At 52.8% G+C, this 12,483-nt stretch overlaps 1 protein-coding gene across 1 annotated transcript; it reads left to right on the forward strand.

The window, feature by feature from the left end:
• The first annotated feature begins 4,889 nt into the window (after positions 1-4,889).
• LOC149995204 (sialic acid-binding Ig-like lectin 13) lies at positions 4,890-10,852 on the forward strand. The gene is given in 9 exon segments (XM_090259150.1): positions 4,890-4,930; positions 4,998-5,381; positions 5,589-5,870; positions 6,016-6,129; positions 7,277-7,528; positions 7,615-7,905; positions 8,207-8,303; positions 8,645-8,699; positions 9,524-10,852. Coding segments are annotated over 9 exon segments (1,677 nt in total). The 5' UTR covers positions 4,890-4,896; the 3' UTR covers positions 9,692-10,852.
• Positions 10,853-12,483: the final 1,631 nt, after the last annotated feature.

Here is a 12,483-nt window from a genome sequence, read left to right on the forward strand (position 1 = left end):
AGATGCACCCACTCTGGGAACAATGGCCAGGGCAGCAGCTAGAGGTGTGGTGTGGAAGTGGGAGAGGTTCCTGGAACAGGGATGAGTGCTGAGCAAGTGGCATTGTTCCCTCTTGGACCTCTCCCCCATACAGCACCACAACGTGTTTAAATAATCACCCTGTACTGACGATTCCCTAAGGCTCCGCCCCTTACAACATAACAGGTGGAACAGCTCTACCTAAGACAGAAACAAACAAACACAGGAGCCTGTCAGAATGAGGAGACAGAGAAGTATGGCTCAAAAGGGGGAACAGATCAAGGTTCCAGTGGGAGAACTAAGCGACGAGGAGGTAGCCAACCTAACAGATGAGGAGCCAGACAACCTAACAGACGCAGTATTGAAAACACTGGTGATAAAGGTGCTCACAGGTTTGACAGATATGCTTGGGTATGGCAAGCGCATAAGAGAAGTGAAGGCTATGCTAAGTGAAATGAAGGAAAATCCACAAAAAACCCATGGTAAAGGGAAGAAAACTGGGGTTCAAATCAATGATTTGGAACATAAGGGATAAAAATACAATCAGCCAGAGCAGAATGAGGAAGCAAGAATTGAAAAAGAGGAGGAAAACTTCCCAAATTTTCTGAAGGAGATGGACATACAGGTCCGGGAAACATGGAGGGTCCCAGGCGAGCTGGACCCAGAGGGGACCACACCAGGACACATCATGACTGAGATGCCAAAGGCGAAAGACAAAGACAGAGTCCTGGAAGCAGCATGGAGAGGCAGGGAGTTGCCTACACGGGGGTGCCTGTAGGACTATCAGCTGATTTCTCAGAGGACACTTTGCAGGCAGGAAGGAACTGGCAAGCAGTATTCAATGTGATGAAAGGCAACCTGCAACCAGGACTACTCTATCCAGCAAAGCTATCATTTGGAATGGAAGGGCAGATGAAGTCTTCCCAGACAAGGTGAAACTAAAGGAGTTCATCATTACCAAGCCATTATTATATGAAATGTCAAAGGGACTTACTTAAGAAAAAGAAGATCAAAACTATGAACACTAAAATGACAACAGACTCACAACTATCAACAACTGAATCTAAAAAATAAAACCAAAATCCAACTAAGCAAACCAGAATAGGAACAGAATCATAAGTATGGAGATTATTTGGAGGGTTATCAGTTGGGACAGAGAAGGAAAACTCTGATTCCAAAAAACCTCCGCTGCCTTGCGGCATACCTCTTCAGGGGAAAGGCTAAGGGAGTAAACCCCGACAGAAAATCCGGAGCCCGAGTCCCTAAGGCGGTTTGACGTTGTAGTCAACACCGGCAACTCCTGCGACGCACCTGAAGCCAAGCTGTATTGACTCCGTCTTTCCCTTGGGCCCTTCAGCTGCGAAGAGAGGGGGGGTCTGCTGCATGGGCAACAGCAGACCCTCCATATCACCCTGCCCAGGCTCTGTAGCTTCAGCTTCACTGGAGAGGACACTCCAGCGTCATCGCAAGATGTCGATTCAACACGGGAGGAGACAGATACCGTGTCACTCCCGAGTCGGACTGCACAACCATTCTCGGCGGTGCAGATAGACTCTTAAGAAGCTACACCATCGTCTCTCGAGACGGACGGCTGCTGACGAGGGTATCAGTTGGGAGGTAGAGGGGGAAAATGGGGAAATGGTGCAGGGACTAAGAAGCATAATCGGTTGGTACTAAATAGACAGGGGAAAGTTGAGAATAACATAGGAAAAGGTGAAGCCAAAGAACTTACATGCACGACCCATGGACATGAACTAAGTGTGGTGGGATTGCTGGAGCTAAGGGGGGTACTGGGCAGAGGGGAAAAAGGGGGATAAATTGAAACTACTGTAACAACAAAATCAATAAACTATACTTTTAAAAAAATCTTAAAAAAAGAAAAGATTGCATACTTTCCATTGCAGACTGCCTGTAATCTCATATTTGTCTGTTCTAAATTTCCTTACAATTATGAAAGCAAATGTTTATCGATCACCTCATATATGCCAAGCATGTTTCTAAGCATGTGGATTCAGCAGTAAGAAGAAATACAAGACCCTTACATTTAATGGCAGAAAAGACAGACAAAGAATAATTCAGTAGATTATATGGTATATTGATTGGGGATAAAGAGTCTTGAGAAAAACAAAGAAGGAAAGGCATATAGAAAATATCGAATAGATTATATTTTCTCACTGTGTTGTGTGTGAACATAGTCATTAAGAAACCAACCTTTGAGTACGCACACATATACACACACGGTGCTTCACAGACACACGCACAATTCAGATATGCACATGCATACACAGAGACCACAGACACACATATACACACATACATACACATGTACAGAGATGCCCCACACTCACGTACACACACACCTGAAAACACACACACACAGAAACCTCAGACATAACACAGAAAAGAGACATGCACGTACCAGATACACACACACACCTCAGACACAAACGTAGAGACCATATACACACACATATACATGCACACAAATATATATGAACACATACATACTTCAAATACACACACAGAAAAAAACACCTGGCACAGAGACCAAAACACAGACACACAGAGACTCAGACACACAACTCAGGTGTGCACACAAACACCCACAGACATACACACACACACACCTGACACACACCTAGACTCAGACACACACACACAAATACAGACGCACATACCACAAATGTGCACACCTTGTGAAGGACACACACGTACACACAACGGTCAGCAGCCACCTGGGCCCTCGCACGGGAGCGTGGCCCTGGGAAGTCTCAGGCCTGGTTCTCAGGCCCTGCTCTGTGAACGGGGCTGACCTTGCCTCCCATACACGCTGCAAACCTTTCACATCCGGGCTCTCCTGCCCCATCCTCCAGCCCCGCCCTCACTCCCCTTGGGACTCCCCCAGCCCTGCCCTCCCCACTGCATCGGCCCTGACCAGCCAGGCTGGGACTGCGGCTCTGCCCCCCACTCCTCCAGTCCCGCGGGGTCTGCCTCACCTCAGCCCAGCGCAGCCCCCAGAACACCCCGCTCAGCAGATGGGAGGCAGGTGCCCAGCGTCAGATGCACCGATGGGCTCATCCAGCCGAGGGAGCAGCCTGAGCAGAGGCCGTGGGGCTTGTCCTGTCCTGGGAGAGCAGGAGAAGCGAGGCCAGGCTGGGGTGACAGCGCTGCAGAGCACAGAGCCGGTGTCTAGGACAGTGGAGGTCTCGGCCAGTGAGCACATCCTTCCCCCTTCCCCTCCTCCCATCCGCAGGTGGCCGCGTCCCGCAGACCAGCCACCGTGTGGGCTGTGTCCGCGGTGGGCCGGGCCGGGCGCTCTGCGCACTTGACTCGCATGAACCTGCCCGTCTCCTCGGCAGCCCCACGGGCGCGCGCGCTCGGGCTGTCATAGCCAAGGGCCGCCGCCAGGGGGCTCACGCATCGGAAAGTCGTGTTCTCAGGACTCTGGAGGCTGGAAGCTCAGCATCAAGGTGCTGGTGGGACTGGTTCCTTCTGCGGCCTCTCTCCTTCCTCTGAAGACGGCCCTTCCCCTGCGGTCTCTTCTCTGTGGGCGCCTGCGTCCTCGTGTCTTCTTATAAGCACACCAGTCCCGTCGGATCACGGCCCAACCTAACGACCTCGTGCTACCTTCATCACCCTTAAAAGATGCCGTCTTGTAAACCGGTCACATTTGGAAGCACTGGGCGTTAGGACATGAACATGTGAATTTTGGGGGGGACACCATTCAGTTCTCAACACCTTGTGAGCATTGGCACCCGACTAAGTCCAGGGTGGTTATGCCCCTTCCCGAGGAAGCACCGTGAGCTGGAGCCTGGGGCTGTCTGGCTGCAGAGTCCCCGCCCCTGACCCCGCATCGGAGGCCTCCCACGAGGAAGCCGCAGGGCAGAGCCGGCCACCAGGAGCCACCAGGAGCTTTTCCCCAAAGGCTGGGCTCAGAATGACCCCTGAGGGGTGGGCAGGGCCAGGCACCTGAGCTTACAGAGGAGTCTCCCACAGACGAGGGCTGAGAATCGTGATGCCTCCCTGTGACAGATGAGGAAACCGAGGCTTGGAGGGCAGGAGAGCCAGGCTCACCTGACTCCAAAACTGGACTTCCTCCTAATGTCTTCCTCTGAATCAACACCAGCGACGCCTGGGCCGGGGGGCTTAGAGCAAGCCAGGAAGCCCAGGATCTCCTGCAGTGTCAATGCTGGTGACGCCCTCGGTCTCCTGGTCCCACCTGCTCTGGCCATTCATACCTGGGAACTCACCGTCTCCTGCCCAGAGCAGCCAGGTTTCCTATAAGCTCCTGCCTGTGATCGACCCTCACACCCTGGACCACAGGCAGCTGGAATGGCCTGGGCCCCTCTGCCTCCTCCTATGGCATTAGGGACATTCTCAGGGACAGGGACAAAGCCGGCCACAGTCTCCCCTTGGATCCCACACGCTTGAGGGAGTAGGTGCTCTAACTGGTGGGCTGTGAGTTTATTCATTTGTTCATCCCCACCGGTCCACCTCGAGGACCTACATCAGATTTGCTGCCTTGCCGGTCCCCCAGCAGCCCCTCCTGAGTCCCGCACTCGAGGGACTGATCCTCTGCACCATATAGAAGCTGTGACTGGCCAGGCAGTGCTTGCTTTCCTGTGCGGGCAGTAGTGCCCGAGGGAAAAGAGAGGACAGGGAGCCAGAAGGGGGGTCGGGTCCTCCCAAGCGTGGGGGGCCCTCACCAGGACCCCATCTGGAAAGTGGAAGCACTTGTTCTCAAAGGGCCAGGCCAGCTCCACCACATGGCCGCCCACTTCCTCCTCCGTGATCATCATTTTCCTCACTTCACTCTGGCTTCCTGTTGGGCTTCCTCTCAGTCCTGTGACACCGAGGTCACCGAAACGTACCCCAAAGATGCTGCGGCTGCTGCTGGCCCTGCTGTGGGCAGGTGAGTGCCCGAGGGGAGAGCCTGTGGGCTGGGGTGGCAGCTGCGGCTGACTCACCTTTTCCCACAGGGTCCCTGGCCCAGGATGACGGATTCCAGCTGCAAGTGCAGGAGTCCGTGACAGTGCAGGAGGGCCAGTGTGTCTCCGTGCCCTGCACTGTGTCCTACCCCCAGGTCGGCTGGACCGACTCTACCCCAGCTCATGGCTACTGGTTCCGGGAAGGGGCCAATACAAACCAGGATGCTCCAGTGGCCACGAACAACCCCGATCGTAAAGTGAAGAAGGAGACCCAGGGCCGATTCCACCTCGTTGGGAGCCCCACAACCTTCAACTGCTCCCTGTTCATCAGAGACGCATAGAAAAGGGACACGGGGAGATACTTCTTTAGGATCGAGCGAGGGTCCTATGTGAGATATAATTACCGACAGAACCAGCTCTCTCTACGTGTGACAGGTAAGGAATGGGGTCAAGGAGAGGACACATGGACGGGTCCTGAGGGCTCCCGGGCTGGGACTGAACCTCCTTCTTCTCATTCTCAGAAGGACTCAAGGGGATCAATGGGGACTAGACCTTGGGGCTGGCTTGGCACAGAGGCTGCAGTTAGGGGTGCACTCAGGACCCCACCTCCAGGGCCTGGGTCTCTGTCTCTCTCCTCTGCAGCTCTGACTTCAAAACCAACACCTGATGTCCACGTCCAGGGGACCCTAGAATCTGGCCACCCCAAGAACATTACCTGTACAGTGTCATGGGCCTGTGACACAGAGGCACCACCCATCTTCTCCTGGATTGGGGTCACAGACAGCTTATTGGGTCTCAGGACCCCCAACTCCTCCACAGTCACCTTCACCCCAGGGCCCCAGCACCACGGCACCAACCTCACCTGTCGAGTGACCTTGCGAGATGCTGTGATTGTGGAGAAGACCATCCAGCTCAACGTGTCCTGTGAGTGTCCAGGCAGGACACCGGGTCCCTCAGGCGGTGGGAGTTGGGGGCGTAGGGCCTGGGAAACTGGGTGATGGGCCCTGCAAGCCGGAGCGGTGGAGGAAGACAAGAGGATACTTGGTTTCACCCCCTTCCTGTGTTTAAGTTTTGGGTGGAAGGATCAACACCTGCCTCTCTGCCGCTGAAAAGGGAACAATTATGTCTCCCTGTGCTGATGCACTCCGGAACCTGACCATCAGCGTGTCCAGAGAAGGCAGAGGTAGGGTGCAACCTCTCCGGTCCGGGAGGTGGAGGAGGTGGGGTCTGTCTCCCTGTGCCCTTCAGAGCAGAGCTGGGGTTTCAGGCATCAGCTCGGAGACAGACTGAGGCCAGCTGAGAGGCCTTACTCCTCAGCCTACAAACTGGCCTCCCCCATCCTGACCCTCCCACGGGAAACCGCGTGACATTCAATACTTGATTAGTTTCAGGGGTACAGCATAGTAGGTAGACATTTATAGAACTTACAACGCAATCTTCTCGATAAGTCTGGTCCCCACCCGGCACCATCCACAGTTATTACAATATTATAACTGCCAATGTGTAATATTACTTTTAAAATCTCCCTTAATTTCTCCTAGTAGTAGCCTCATGTCAACAGCACCTCCAAAAAAATGGCCACTCACTCGGGCCTCAAGGCCTGTTAGCTTCTCATGGAGCAGGCCAGGCCGGACGACACCCCAGCTGTAGCTGCTCTCTGTCCTTCCTCCCACAAGGTCCCTCCATGCCAGCACCATCCCCTGGCCAGCTCCTCCCCCACCCCGTTCTCATGGTCGGCTTAAGCCTCTCCTCCTCCAGGAAGCCCTCCCTGCCCTGATAGTCTCACTGAAGTCCTGTCCTCAGGGCTCCCTCAACCCAATGAACATCCCGTCACAAAACACGTCTTCTGGCTCTGTGAGCACCTGCTTTGGGGTGTCTCGTCCATGAGACTGTGAGCTCTCGGTCACAGCTGAATTAGACAGGTCTTAGGGAATCATTATGGACAGGCAAAGATGGCAAGGCTTGTACAGAAAACTCCGGGATCTGCACGGGCAGTGTTGGCCAAGGCAGGAGGAATGGGGACCAGGGAGTTCAGACAAATGCTGGGACACCTCCTGGAGAGGCCGTAATGTCTGCTCCTACCCCCATCCCTTTGGGTCTGAGCCTACACAGAATATGCCCATCAGATCATGGAAGAGAAGAAACTGTTCTATGTAATGTAAGAAGGGAGGAGGGAAGGAGAGACAGACACATGTAGACCAAGAGAGATAGGCTGACAGGCAGAGAGCCCGGGCGGTGAAGGGAGAGCTAGAGCTGCAGAGGGACAGACGCACAGACGGGGGAGCAGGGGCACCTTGGGAGCTGGGGCCGAACTCTGTCTGTCTTGCCAGGACGTGAACTTCTGCCCAACGGCTCATCTCTCCGAGCCCAGGAGGGCCAGGGGCTGCGCCTTGTCTGTAAGGCCGACAGCAACCCCCCCAGCAGAGTAAGGTGGATCCGGGGGAGCCTGGACCTGAGCCCCCCGGAGCCTGGGGTCCTGCAGCTGCCGCGGGTGGAACTGGGGGACCATGGGGAATACGTCTGCCGAGCTCAGCAGCATCGGGGGGCCTCCCTGGAAGCCTCCCTGACCCTCCTTGTGAAAGGTGAGTTGGAACACACCTGGGGCAGGACCCGTGGGTCTTGGGGAGGAGGGAGGCTCCTCTGATTCCTCTCCTGTTTCTCCCCGCAGACCCCCCACAGCTGCTGGGACCCACCTGCTCCTGGGAGGGCAAGAGTCTGCGCTGCAACTGCTCCTTCCAAGCCCAGCCGGGCCCCTCGCTGCGCTGGCGGCTGGGGGAGCGGCTGCTGGAGGGAAACCACAGCGACACCTCCCACGCCCACACGGTCGCCTTCCATTCAGCGGGGCCCTGGGCCCACAGCTCCCTGAGCCTCAGCGGGGACCTTAGCTCCAGCCTCAGGCTCGCATGTGAGGCCCAGAATGCCCACGGGGAACGAACAGTGACTGTCCTGTGGCTGCCAGGTCAGGGGGCGTGAGGGGCGGTGCCCAGGGAAGGGGGTGCACACGCCTGGGTCCTAGAAGACACGGAGTGGGAGAGACAGAGGCCTGACTTGCGGCGAAGGTGGAATGGAGTCCAGGCCCCTGAGCCTTTTGGCTGGGGAGGGGGCTGGGGCCCTGGAGGCTGCAACCATGTGAAGGGGTGGGGGGCAGAGGCGTCCTGGATCGAATGGGCACTCTCGTCGGCACGGATCCCAGAAGGTGGGGTGCTCTGGTGCCTGCCTAGGGAAACAGGAGCTCACCCCAGTGTGTCTCATGTCTGCAGGGAGACCAGGAGACATGACAGGTGTGATTCAGGGGGCCATCGGAGGAGCTGGTGTCACAGCCCTGCTCGCTGTCTGCCTCAGCCTCGGCCTCATCATGTGAGTGAGGGGCAGCCCCAGCCTGGGCGAAGGCATCGGTGGTGTGTGTGGGCGGGGACTCAAAGAATCTCACAAATTGAAAGCCCAGAGCCCTGATACGTGATAAAACCAGGAAAAGGACAAGGTGAGGCGGCATCAGGAAGTTAGCTTCCTGACTATTGGCCAGGTGTTGAGTGTGTTCCCAACATCTGGTTCCCGCTGTCTGCGAGGAGGGACGTATGTTCCCGTCACAGCCCCTGCACCGAGACAGCAGCCCACGTGCCCTGCCCCAGTAAGGCCTTCCGGGCTCCCAGCTGCCAGCCAGCTGGGCTGAAAGGCCCCGTCTCTCTCCTCAGAGGAAGGACCTACAGGAAGAAATGGGCAGAGAAGGCAGAGAGCCAGGAAGACATCTCCCAAGTGAGTGTTGTGGGCAGTGATCCATCCAGTGTCCCTGTGGTGAAAATATGAGTTCCTCATCTCCGCCCCAAACGTGGTCCTTCCCCGGATTCCCAGCACAGTCTCTCAGATCTGAGAATTATCCTCCCCTCCATCTTCCATAGCCAGTAATTGACCAAGTCCTGTCCCATTTCCCTTGTAGCAAAGCTTTTCTCCATTTGTTCCTTTCCAGTTGGGCCCTCACTGTCGCTCTGGAGTGACTGACTCCATCTCTCCTTCCCTAAACATTCCCCAAACAGCAGCATGCTCCCCACCCTTTAGATCAGCAAGTCTAACAGAAATACGATACGCACAACATATGTACCTTAAAACTTTCCAGTAGTGGCAATAAAAAAAAGCAGAAAGGTCCTTGGCAGGTGTGGCTCAGTGGATGGAGCTCCAGCCTGCAAACCAAAGGGGCGCCAGTTCGATTCCCAGTCAGGGCACATGCCTGGGATGCGGGCCAGGTCCCCTGTTGGGGCATGTGAGAGGCAACCACACATCGATGTTTCTTTCCCTCTCTTAAAAATAAAAGTATAAAGGAACATGAGATCAGCTTTCCTACCACACAGATAACAGTTATATCCATGGAGAGAGGTCATAGGGATTAAGTGAGATGAGTAATAAGAAGAAGCTATTACGAGGGAGGGAGAGAGGGAGTGAATGAGTGAGTGAGGGAGGGAGTGCGTGAATCCTCAGGAAATTGGTGTGAAATTCAATAGATGAATAGGACCCTCTCAAGCCCCCAAGTTCCCCTCTCCAGACCCCAAAGGCCGGCGCTGACACCCTCCTCTCGTCCCACTCAGAGTCACCTGAACAAATCCTCCTGCAGCCACCTGCCCCCAGCAGCAGCCGCCCCCACGTCAGAGGACGAGCTCCATTACGCTGGGCTCAGTTTCCACAACATGAAGCCACACAACCCTCAGGCCGAGGAGGCCACCACATACTCTGAGATCAAGATCCAGAAAAGATGATGCACTCCCGCCCGCAGGAGCTGGCTGGAGCCCAGAAAAGGCATCTTCGAAAAGAAAGGTGTGTCAGGGACCGATTCTTAAACAGTTCACAGCCCTCTGAGCCGAAGGTCATAAATGGAAACATGAAGTTCCTTAGAGTGGCTGACGTCACAGAGATTCCTGGGTTCAAAGCCAGGCTCAGCGACTTACTGAGGGTGTTATATCAAGCAAGTCACTTTACCTCTATGTGCCTCAGTTTCTTCCTCTGTAACATGGGGGACAATTTGATTAGGTACACTGTTAAGTAAGAAAACATAAACCATTGGCGCTAAATATATTGTTGTGTATTGACTTTACGTCAGCAGGGAGAGAGATGTCTGTTTTGGATCTACGACTACCTTCTAGTCTGCTTGACTATTTTTAAGAATATGTATTATTTTCATTTGGGGGGAGGGGAAACATTTTAAAATATTTTAATAAAAACAGTTTAAAATATTTCTATCTCTAAATAAAACTCTTTGGCAGGAGAAGATATTTCCCAATGCATGTACCTAACAAAGGACGTACCCTGAGTTTACAAAGACTATATAAAGATCTTCCAAAAATCTTTGAGGAAAAGAGGCGGACAACCCAATAAGGGCCACTAAGCACACAGAGAGGTGGCAGGCTTCTGTAGCTGTCAGGGAAATGCAAATAAAACTTGCAATGCTATAGTATACTGTTGAAAATAATAAAAAAAAAAATTAAGAATATCAAGTGTTGAGAACATTGCAGTCAGTGAAAACAGCCAGTCACAAAAAGACAAATGCTGTCTCTCTGGGGTCACTGACTCATCTCTCCTCCCCCAAGAGTCCCCAAACAGCTATTATGCTCCCCACCATTTAGATCAGCGAGTCAAACAGAAATACGATACGAACAACATATATATCTTAAAACTTTTTAGTAGTGGTATTAAAAGGGGCAGAAAGGGTCTTGGCTGGTCTGGCTCAGTGGATTGAGCATGGGCTTGTGAAGTAAAGGGTCACGGGTTTGATTCCCACTCAGGGCACATGTCTGGGTTGTGGGCCAGGTCCCTGGTTGGGGGCGTGTGAGAGGCAACCACAGGTTTATGTTTCTCTCCCTCTCTTTCTTTCTCCCATCCCCTCTCTCTGAAAATAAATGAACAAAGTCTTTTAAAAAATAGTTAAGAGAGTAAGTTTTATGTTGTGTATGCTTTATATCAATAATTGTTTTTTAAAGACAATCAAGTGTAGGTTAGAATGTGGAGCAACTGGAATTCTGAGACACTGCTGGTGGGAAGGAGAATCGGGCCACCACTTGGAAAACACTGAGCACAGGAGCCAGCATTTCCACTCCACAGGGGCGTCCCCAACAGAAATAAGTGCAAATGCCCATGAAACCTATACAAGGATGTCCCCAGCAGCACTTCTCGTGATGGCTGAACAATGGAACCTCCCCAAATTCCCAACAACAGGTCAATATATGGCAGATTATTTATGCAACGGAAAAAGCAAATAAAAACTCCGCACAATGTATGTGAATCCTGCAAACATTATGTTGAGTAAAAGCCCAGACACAATGAGTATGTACTATGTGATACCATCGATATGAGGTTCGGAAACAGATAAAACTGGAAGGGGTTAGTGGGGACTTTCTAGGGGTTCTGATAAGGATCTGTTTCTTGATCTAGGCACTGATTGCTCATATGTATTCACTTTATGAAACATTTTATTTATTTATTTTTATCCTCACCTGAAGATCTGCTTATTGATTTTTAGAGAGGAAGGGAGAGAGAGAGAGAGAGAGAGAGAGAGAGAGAGAGAGAGAGAGAGAGAGAGAAACGTCGATATGAGTCAGAAACACCAATCAGTTTCCTCCCATACAACAAGACTGAACCTGCAACCCAGGTATGTGCCCTGACTGGAAATCAAACCCAGAACATTTAGGCGTGCCAGGTGATGCACCAACAAAACAGAGCCATCCAGTCAGGACTCTATTAAACATATTTTAGTAAAATACTTGTGATTTGTGCTCTTTTAGAGAGAAGCGCTACTGTTTTTTTATTACTCTTTTTGGGCACTTACAGGTGTCTCCATTTTGCCCCATTGCTCTCCCCTGCCCCTCCCCAGCCCCCACAGTCAGTCCCCACCCTGTTGGCCATGCCCTTGGGTCCTGTATACAGTTCCTTGATTAGGCCCTTCCCCTTCTTTCCCTCCTTATCCTTCCCCCCCATCATTGTGGTCACTGTCAGTCTGTTCCTTGTTCCCACGCCTCTGGTTCCATTTTGCTCATTTGTTTGTTTAGCCCATTGTATTTCCCCTTTATTTAAAACAATCTTTTAAACTCTTCAAATCTTCCAGCCAAGATGGAGGCATAGACAGACATGCTGTGTCTCCCTCCAAAACTAAGAAGGAATACAACTACTTCAAAACTAGAAACAACCAGAAGTTCCAGAAAATGAACGTGCATGGAAGTCCAGCAAATAAAGATATGAAGAAGAAATACTCATCCAGACAGGTAGGAGGGTGGACCCGAGGCAGAGAGGACATGCTGTGGTGGCTGCAGCAGTGGCAGCAGTGGCAGGGCAGCGAGAAGCGTTGTCGCACGTTTTAAAAAGTCAGGAGGAACACCTGGGGAGCGTTCCCAGTTCCTCATGGGACCTCGCAGCTCATGATCACAGCACCGGGGAAAAGCAAGCCTCATTGCTTCTGACTGCGCAGACCAGCGGGGGTTGGGGTGCAGGCAGAAACTGCCTGTCTGCTTGTTTAAACGGCCCCCATGGTCCTAGAATGTCTGCAGATGCACCCACTCTG

The sequence above is a fragment of the Furipterus horrens genome, unplaced genomic scaffold, assembly GCF_987537825.1.
Source record: "Furipterus horrens unplaced genomic scaffold, mFurHor1.1.pri manual_scaffold_13, whole genome shotgun sequence".
Classification (NCBI taxonomy): domain Eukaryota; kingdom Metazoa; phylum Chordata; class Mammalia; order Chiroptera; family Furipteridae; genus Furipterus; species Furipterus horrens.